The sequence below is a fragment of the Elephantulus edwardii genome, unplaced genomic scaffold, assembly GCF_000299155.1.
Source record: "Elephantulus edwardii isolate Elephantulus edwardi_28Jun2011 unplaced genomic scaffold, EleEdw1.0 scaffold00054, whole genome shotgun sequence".
In the NCBI taxonomy this organism is placed as follows: domain Eukaryota; kingdom Metazoa; phylum Chordata; class Mammalia; order Macroscelidea; family Macroscelididae; genus Elephantulus; species Elephantulus edwardii.
Window position 1 is genome coordinate 13,718,356 of NW_006399804.1, and position 9,101 is coordinate 13,727,456.

A 9,101-nucleotide genomic window follows, 5' to 3' on the forward strand; every position below is an offset into this window, starting at 1 on the left:
GCAAATGACTCGATGGCACATAACAATAACAACAACAACTGCTTCCAAGCTTGTTCTAATCAGGGAGTTCCACCAAACACTGTCCACACTGGGTAACCATTATCACATTTGACACATCAGTGTCACAGTGTTCAGCTTCACAGCAACCACGAGTTGCCTCTGTACAGCAAGTGGACAGACCAGGGCTATATGGCCTAGAAGAATGTTTGAACAAAAACAATTAAAAACAGGCCTGGGGGCCGCAGATTAAAGTCACCCACTTTTGGTTTGGTAGCATCAATTTCTGTCCACAAGACCAACTGATCTCTCTCTACAATTGGTAACATAAATTTTAAAAGTAATAAAAGTAAAATAATAACAGCAAATCTGTAAAAATACAAACCTGAGGTATATTCGATAGATTCCAAGACTGTTTCTTTTCCTTTTCCCGAGCAACTTTTGAGTAGCTCTATATCATTCCTAACAGTGGATGGATTTAAATGTATTTCTCTGAAATAAATGTTTAAAAATTAAGTTTATGCAAAACTCATTTCCAGGGAATTAGACCCTTCATGGTGTTTCTGCTGGTAATATACCCCAAGGAAAATAGCACTGAGACACAATTGGAGATTTGTACACCTATGTTCACAGCAGCATTATTCATAATTTAAAGAAAATAGAAACAGCCCAAATGTCCTCAATTCACTTTATAAAACACTTCTTGTTCCAGATTGTAAATTGTAATACATATAATGCCCAATCATGCATTCCTTTCAGACAATTCTTTCCTTCATCTGTTCCATTGCAATGTTAATTATCCATCTATTCTTTTTTCTGTTCCACACTTTCCCCACCCCACGGGGTCAATTTTATTTTATAAAAGGGGTATTATGCAGTGTTTGTCCTTTAGGGATTGAGATATTTCATTTAGTATAGCATGTTGTGTAAAGTTGTACAAGTCCATTGTTTTTCACTGCTGTATAATATGCCATTGCGTGAACATACCACAGTTGAGAGACATTTGGGCTGCTTCCATCTCTTTGCTATTGTGACTGATGGAGAATTTACATGGGTGTGGATACATCCGTGTCATGATCTTATTTTTTTAGGGTATGTTTCCAGTTGTGGTATAGCTGGGTCAAATGGTAGGTGTTTCCAACTTTTTTCCCCTTTTAAAATTGAGATTTTAAAGAAACTTTATAAAGAGCTTGGGTTTCCATTCATTCATTGTTGCAAATTTTCCTCCTGTCCCCCTCCCCCAGTTCACTTTTTTCTTTGGACAAAAGTTATTTCATTGTTATACAGTCCTGTTCCCTCACCCCCACCCCCACCCCAGACCACTTTACTATGTAGCTCTTATTCTGGACTCTTGCCATGCCAATAATACCTAGTATTTTTTGTACAATTCTCTCCCTCATCTGTTTCAATGCAGTGTACATTATTTATCCCCTCTTTTCTTAATTTCCTCCAACCCCCATGTCAGTCCTGTTTTATAACAGTGGCATTGTGCAGTATTTGTCTTTTTGTGATGGAGATATTTCACTCAGCATAATGTCCTTCATGGCTACCCATTTTGTATATTATTTCATGAGTTCTTTGTTTTTTAGTGCTGTATAGTATTCCATTATGTGAATATACCACAGCTTTCTATTCCAACATTTTGAGAAAGGGCTAAACAGCCTCTCATAGTGGTTTTCCCATTTTACATTCCCATCAGCTGTAAATAAGAATTCCAGTCTTTCCACCTCCTCGCCAGCATTTGTTATTTGTTGCCCTATTAAATGTTGCTATTGTTGTCGGGGTGAGATGATATTGCATTATTGTTTTGACTTACATCTCTCTGGTAGCTAGATAATTTTAACATTTCTTCATGCGTTTGTTGACCATCTGAATTTTTTTCTTGAGTGAACTATCTATTCAGATCTTGTGCCAATTTTGTGACTGAATTGTTTGCCTTTTTTTTGTTGAGATCCTGGAGTTTCTATAAATTTTAAATATGAGTTCCTTAGGAGATATGTCATTGCCAAATATATTTTCCCAGTCTGCTGGTATACATTTATCTTGTTGGAGAAGATTTTTAGAAGGTCTAGTTCATCTATTTTATCCTCTCCTATAAGCTTTTTCATTGTGCTTGAAAGTCTGTTCATGCTATAGATTAGTGCTTCTGGAGTTGTTCCTACTTTTTTCTTTGATCAATTTCATAGTCTTAGGTTTTATTCCTAGGTCCTTGATCCACCTTGAGTTGGTTTTTGTGTATGGTGTGAGATGTAAGTCATGTTTTAGTTTTTCTGCAGACGGCTTTCCAACTTTGCCAGCACCATTTGTTAAAGAGGCTATCGTTTCCCCACTTAACTGATTTCTAGGGAAAAAAGCAAATCCTCACATTTATCTTCCAAATATTATTATTGTTATGTGCCATTAACTTGCCTGCATCTCATAGCGACCCTATGTACCACAGCTATGAACCCTGCTCTATCCTGAGCCAACCTTATTATCTCTACTAACTCCATTACCCCAGTTACTGAGTCAATTCATCTCATCAAGGTCTTTCCCTCCTGTGCTATCCTTCCACCCTCCCAAGCATAATGTCCCTTTCTAAGTACTGGTTCTTGCAACATACATAAAGAATGTCAGATGGGGATTCAGAATCTTTGCCTCCAAGGAACAATCTGGTTTCACCCTCTCCAGGACAAAGCTGTTTGTTCTTCTAGCAGTCTACGGTATATTCAATACTCTTCTCCAACACCACAGCTCAAGGCATAAAATTCTTCTTCTACCATTCCTAGTCATTGTATATATTTTAAAACCTTAAGTGTATATTTTTATTTTGAATGTTTGTTTTGCCAAATCTAATGTATACAGATTTGTTCTTTCATTGTCTTTTTTATTAGGTTATTTTCATCTCCTTGTCAAAAATCAGTTGACCATTGGTAGATGAGTTGATTTCTGGGTTATTCTATTCTATTCTATTCTATTCTATTCTATTCTATTCTATTCTATTCTATTCTATTCTATTCTATTCCCTTTATCTATGTGTCTGTCACTGTAGCAGTACCATGCTGTCTTGACCACCATACCACAGCTGCATAGTAGGATTTGTGATCAAAGAATATGATGTCTCCTACCTTGTTTCTTTTTTTAATTGGTGCTTTGCTTATTTGGATGCTCTTTCTATTCCAGACAAAATTAGAAACCACCTTTTCCATCTCAATGAAGAACAGAATTGGTATATGTATTGGGATTGCATTGAACTTGTAGTTTGCTTTTAGTAGAATGTCATTTACATAATATTGAGTCTATCAAAGACCATTGTATATTCTTCCATTTCTTCAGGCCTCTTTATTCTTGCTGTCATGTTTTGTAATTTTCTTTGAGTCTTTGAGTCTTTAGTTAGGTTTTATTTTAAGCATTTAATCTTGTGATTAGCTGTTGTAATTGGTATTGTTTTTCTTAGCTCCTTTTCTATACCTTTTTGTTATTGTAGAGAAATCTAACTGATTTCTGTATGTTGATCTTATTACTTTGCTAAATTGGTCAACTATGTCCAATAGTTTTCTTGCTGAATCTTTATTGTTTTCTGAGTATAATGTAATATTATCTGCTTACCGAGATAGTCTTACCTCCTCTTTGCCAATTTGGATTCCTCTATTTTCCTTCTCTTGCCTTATTGGTCTAAGATTCACAATGCAATATTGAATAGAGTGGTAATTGTGAACATCCTTGCTTAGTTCCTGTTCTCAAGAGGAATGCCTTTAATTCCTTTTCACTGATAATGATGTTGGCTCTTGGTTTTGTATATGTACTTTTTCACTATGTTGAAGAAATTCCCCTCTATTCCTATTTTGTTGAGTGTTGTGTTTTTGTTTTTTTTTTTTAATAATGAAAGGATATTGGATTTTGTCAAAGACCTTTTTTGCATCAATTGATAGGATCATGTGGTTCTTTGCTTTCTTTGTTAATGTGGTGAGTTACATTAATTGCTTTTCTTATGTTGAACCATCCTTGCATACCTGTTATGAATCCCACTTGGTCATGATGAATTGGGTTTTTTTATGTACTATTGAATATTATTGGCCAGGATTTTGTTAATTTTTGTGTCTATGTTCATGAGAGATATTGGTCTATAGTTTTCTATTTTGATAGTGCTTTTACCTGACTTTGTTATTAGTGTTACGATTGCTTCATAGAGTGACTCCGAGAGTATTGCAACTTTTTCTATTTTCTTAAATACTTTATGTAGAATTGGTGACAGCTCTTCTCTAACTAAATGTTTGGTAAAATTTGCTAGTAAAACCATCTGTTCCACAAAGGTTTCTTTATTAGAAGTTATTTTATGACCTATTCCATTCTTTTGTGATAGGCCTTTTCAGGTGTTCTACTTCAGTCCATGTCAGTTTGGGTGGGTTATGTGTTTCTATTTGTTTACATTTCCTCTAGGTTTTCATGTTTGCTTGAAAAGAGTGGTAATGTTGTTGTAGTTTTTGTTAAGTGCCATCAAGTCATAGACAACTCATAGCAACCCTATAAAAGAAAGACCTAAACACTTGTATTACTTTCATCATTTCTCCAAGTTCATAGAGTTTCCAGAGGCAAGCTATTTTGGAAGTGGATGATACTCCTGCTTCTCCTCCAAACTCTGTCCACCATGGGTAACCATTATTGCATTTGACACATCAGTGTCACAGTATTTAGCATCACAACAACCACGAGTTACCTCTGCTATACCACTTGGAAGACTGCTTGACCAAAAACAATTAAAACCAGGCCTGAGAGCTATAGATTAAAATCACCCACCTTTGACTTGGTAGCATCACTTTCTGTCCACTAAACCAACAGATCTCTCTCTATGTAATTGTTGTTGTTGTTAAGTGCCATCAAGTCATAGATGACTCATAACGACTCTATGAACAAAAGACCTGAACACTTGTATAACTTTCATTGTTTCTCCAAGTTCATAGAGTTTCTGGAGACAAGCTATTTCATAAGTGGTTACCAGTCCTGTTTGCAAGCTTGTTTTAATCGGGAAGCTCCATCAAACACTGTCAACCATAGATAATCATTATCATATTTGACACATCAGGGTCACCATGTTTAGCATCTTTTTCTTTGAAGAGTTGTAATAAAATTCCATTATTAATATTTTTCATTTTAGTTAGTTCTGTTGTAGAATAACCCCTTTCATCTCTTATTTTGTTTATTTGTGGTTTATCTTTCTTTTCTTTTATTAGCTTTGCTATTCGTTTGTCTATTTAATTGACCTTTTCAAAGAATCAACTCCTAGTCTTGTTGATAGTTTCAATTGTTTTTCTATTTTCTATTTTGTTAATTTATTTCCTAATATTTATTTCTATCCTTTGTTTAGGAGCTTGTTGATTTTTCTGACTGTTCTTGTTCTATTTTTTTGAGATCTTAGGTTAAGTAGGCAATTTTCATTTCTTCTTACTTTTTGATGTTTTTGCTTATTGCTATGAGTTGATCTCTTAAGTATTGTTTTGGCCAGAGGTTTTGGTAAGCTGTATTTTCATTCTCATTTGTTTCAAGAAACTTTTTTATTTCTTCTATTACCCACTCATGTTCAAGCAGGATGATGTTCAGCTTCCAGGTGCATGGGGTTTTTCTCCATTATTCTCTTCTTGTTGATTTCTAATTTTGTAGCATTGTGGTCTGAGAAAATACTTTGTATTATTTTGACATTTTTTTTAATTTATTGACTCTTTTTTGTGACCTAAATATGATCTCTTCTGGAGAATGTTCTATGTTCACTGGAGAAGAATAACTGCTGAGCCTTTTTAGGATGCATTGGCCTGCATATATCATGAGATTGAGTTGGTTAATTGTATATTTTCACTCCTCAGGATCTTTGTGAGTTTCTTTCTGGTCATCCTATCTTTCCTTGAGAATATTGTATTGAAGTCTCTTACTACTATCATGGTGGTGCTTATTTCTTTTTTCAGTAATATTAATGTTTGCTTTGTATATTTTGCAGCACTATCATTAGATGTTTAGATATTTATTATGGTTATATCCTTTTTATTTATTGACCCTTTAAGCAGTATATAATGTCCTTTCTTATCCTTTGGGATGGTTTTTACCCTGAAATCTAGTTTCTTGAATATTAATATTTCTACTTTGGATTTTTCTGGTTTCTATTTGATTGGTATGTTGTTTTTTTTCTTCACCCTTTTTATTCTGTCTTTATCTTTACTTTCTAAGTGTGCCTCTTACAGATAGCATATTGATGGGTTTGGGTTTGTTTTGGTTTTTTTATCCAATCTACCACTCTTTTTCTCTTCACTAGTAGATTTAAACCATTGAGTGTAATTATTGACAGGCAAAGTTTTCTTGCTATCCTTTTGTTGGGTTCTTTTTGTTTTTGGTGATAGTTACTTTGATCCATACATTTTTCTGTGCTGTCTCTATGGGAAAGACTTCCTTTACCATTTCCCCCCCAATATTGATCTTGTTTTCACAAACTTCCTTAGTTTCTGCTTTTCTAACAATATCTTGATTTCTCTAACATGTCACAGGCTGTTTTATGGGTACACTATTCTTGGTTGACAGTTGTGTTCTTTGAGTGTTTTATATATGTCATTCCACTATCTTCTGGCTTGCATGGTTTCTGCTGAGAAACTGGCACTTAATCTTATTTGCTCTCCTTAATAGGTAACTATTTGTTTTCCCCTAGGGGCTTTCAGAATTCTCTCCTTGTCTTTGATTCTGTCAAATTTGGCTGTGATATGCCTTGGCTTTTTTCTTTTGGGTTCTACTCTATATTGTGTTTGCTCAGCTTCTTGTATGTATATTCTCTCACTCTTTATGATACCTGGAAAGTTTTCTTCTAGTAACTCCTCCAATATTTTTTCTTCCTGTTCTGGAATTCCAGGTATGCACATGTTATTCCTCTTGGTGGTGTATCACATTATTCTTAGGGTTTCTTCATTTTTCTTCCTTTTTTATTTTGCTTTTTGTAGGAGCTCTGGTGGCCTAGTGATAAGAAGCTGTGCTGCAATCCTGAAGGCACACAGTTTGAATCCACCAGATGCTCTTCTGGAGAAAAATGAGCAGTCTCCTCCTATGTGATTTACTGCCTCTGAAAAACCTACTAGAGGGTCAGCTTTTGGTTCTGACTGGAGGGCACATAGCAACAACTACTAACAGGTAAGATAAACTGAGAACACTATCTTCTGTTTCACAGATTCTATGCAGTTTCTCTTCATTTCTGCTCATCTGTCCCTCCAACATACATGTTGACAGAGTTAGTGGCACTGGTCCTAATGTTTTGGATTGTGGTTTCTTGGCTTTCTATTGCCTCATTGGTTTTATCTACATTGTCTTGAATTACATTTTAAAGTTCCTGTTGGTTTTTTCTTATAGAATCCAAAAATTCTTTGAGTTGTTCTTTTACCCATTGAAAATAACTTGACCAATGTTCTTTGAATTCTGTGGCAGAAAGTTCAATCAGACTTTCCACCTTCAGTAAATCCATTGATTCTGTTTTGATCACTTTTTTTTTGGGGGGGGGCAATATCTTGCTTTGGTTTCATGTGAGGGATGAGATTGTTTTCTTTAATGTCATTTGCCTGATATCCTAGCAGGTCCTGTGTCTGGTGACCTTGGCTGGGGACCTAGTGCCCCAGAAGAGGGGAGGGCAACTCTGCCTGAAGGCTTCTTTGGTCCCTGGGCTCAGTGCAAGACTTGCCTCAACTGGGGAACTCAACACTCTAGGTAAGGGGAAGGCAACTCACCCTGCTTCAGGTCCTTCCTTTCTGGTTCTGTAGCAAAGGTTGCTGGGGCTAGGGAGCCTATCAGGAAGAGAACTTACCCTGCTTCTGGTCTTTTCTCTCTGGTCCCCCTGCTTGTAGGAATGTTCATGGGCTGGAGAACCCACAGGGGATAAAACCTCTCTGCCCATATCCCAGGACTGGTGAGAACGTTTGCTCTGGTTGCAGAGGCTCCTGGGAAAGGAACCTTTCTGGCCTTTTCTGAGTGCTAGTTCACCTGAAGGAGAACCCTGCTTCTTTTCCTTCCTTTCTGCCCTCCCTGCATCTATCCCTTTCTCTCTAATCCCATGGCAAAGTTCTCTGTGACTGAGGAGCCTACCAGGAAAGGAAGCCCCTCTGCCTCTGTCTGGGGATTGAAGGAGAATTCACCTTGTTTCTGTTCCTTCTATCTGGTTCCCTAGCAAAGTTTGCTGTGGCTGGGGAGCCCTGGTGGGAAACTCTCAAATCTATTCTTGAGTTGGTTTTTAAATTCATTTGGGATAGACTTAAGGTCATGTTTTGACTAGATGGATGGTCACAGTGAATGGGCTTGAACATCGCAGGGATGATGAGAATGGCACAAGTTTAGGCAGGGTTCCAATCTGTCATCATTGAGTTGCTGTGAGTTGCAGCTGATTTGATGGCACATAATAGCAACATATTTGCATGAAAATTTAATAATCTATATAGTATTCTTAAAGAACAAGGGCACTTAATGTCTTTAGAATTAGATGAAACTCCACTAAAATGTTTTGACATGATGGTTACTATAACTCTTAATCTTTAAAACGATAACTATCAAAAACCCCCACAAATTTGCCTACACATTTGCTCCAGCAAAATTTAGTGTTAAATCAACAACAAAACATCTACATTATTTTTAATGTGCTTTTTATCTCAAACACTGACAGGAAATTTTATAACTACATTTTGGAAGCTTTTAAAAAATTACTTACAATGCAATGTGTTTCAATGAGTGATTGAGTAGGTATGTGTCCAGTTGCTGAATCAGCATAGCGACATTCATCTTTATTTCATGCTCAGGACCAACACCCATGGTCATTTTCTCCAGAATTGTTAATTGATTAAAGCTCTCTCCTTTTGCTGTACCATAATCCAAGCCCAGAATTTTTGCTACAGGGTCTCTGTTAGCTGAGAAAAGTAAGAAAATAGGTTAAAAAAATCATTCTCTTGCCTTCTTTTAAGCCAAAATAATATTAAGCTAAAATAAAGATTAATGAAGCCTCCAAAGTACACTCAGATATGGTACTTTCATTATGATTTCTCTGAGTAACCCAACTAGGGTTCATCTCCTCCATTCATGAGATTTTTCTAAAGAACTCTTTTTTTTAAAAAAATTTA

The 9,101-nt window shown here is 36.0% G+C and overlaps 1 protein-coding gene across 1 annotated transcript in view; it reads right to left on the reverse strand.

Annotated features, from left to right (window-relative positions):
- The window catches only part of ARMC4 (armadillo repeat containing 4), a 279,552-nt gene that overhangs the window by 239,774 nt on the left and 30,677 nt on the right, over positions 1 to 9,101 (reverse strand). The window contains exons 3-4 of the mRNA XM_006887089.1: positions 8,696 to 8,891; positions 383 to 489 (exon numbers count right to left, since the gene is read on the reverse strand). Of these exons, the coding sequence (XP_006887151.1) occupies positions 383 to 489; positions 8,696 to 8,891 (303 nt within the window). The remainder of the gene's footprint in view (positions 1 to 382; positions 490 to 8,695; positions 8,892 to 9,101) is intronic.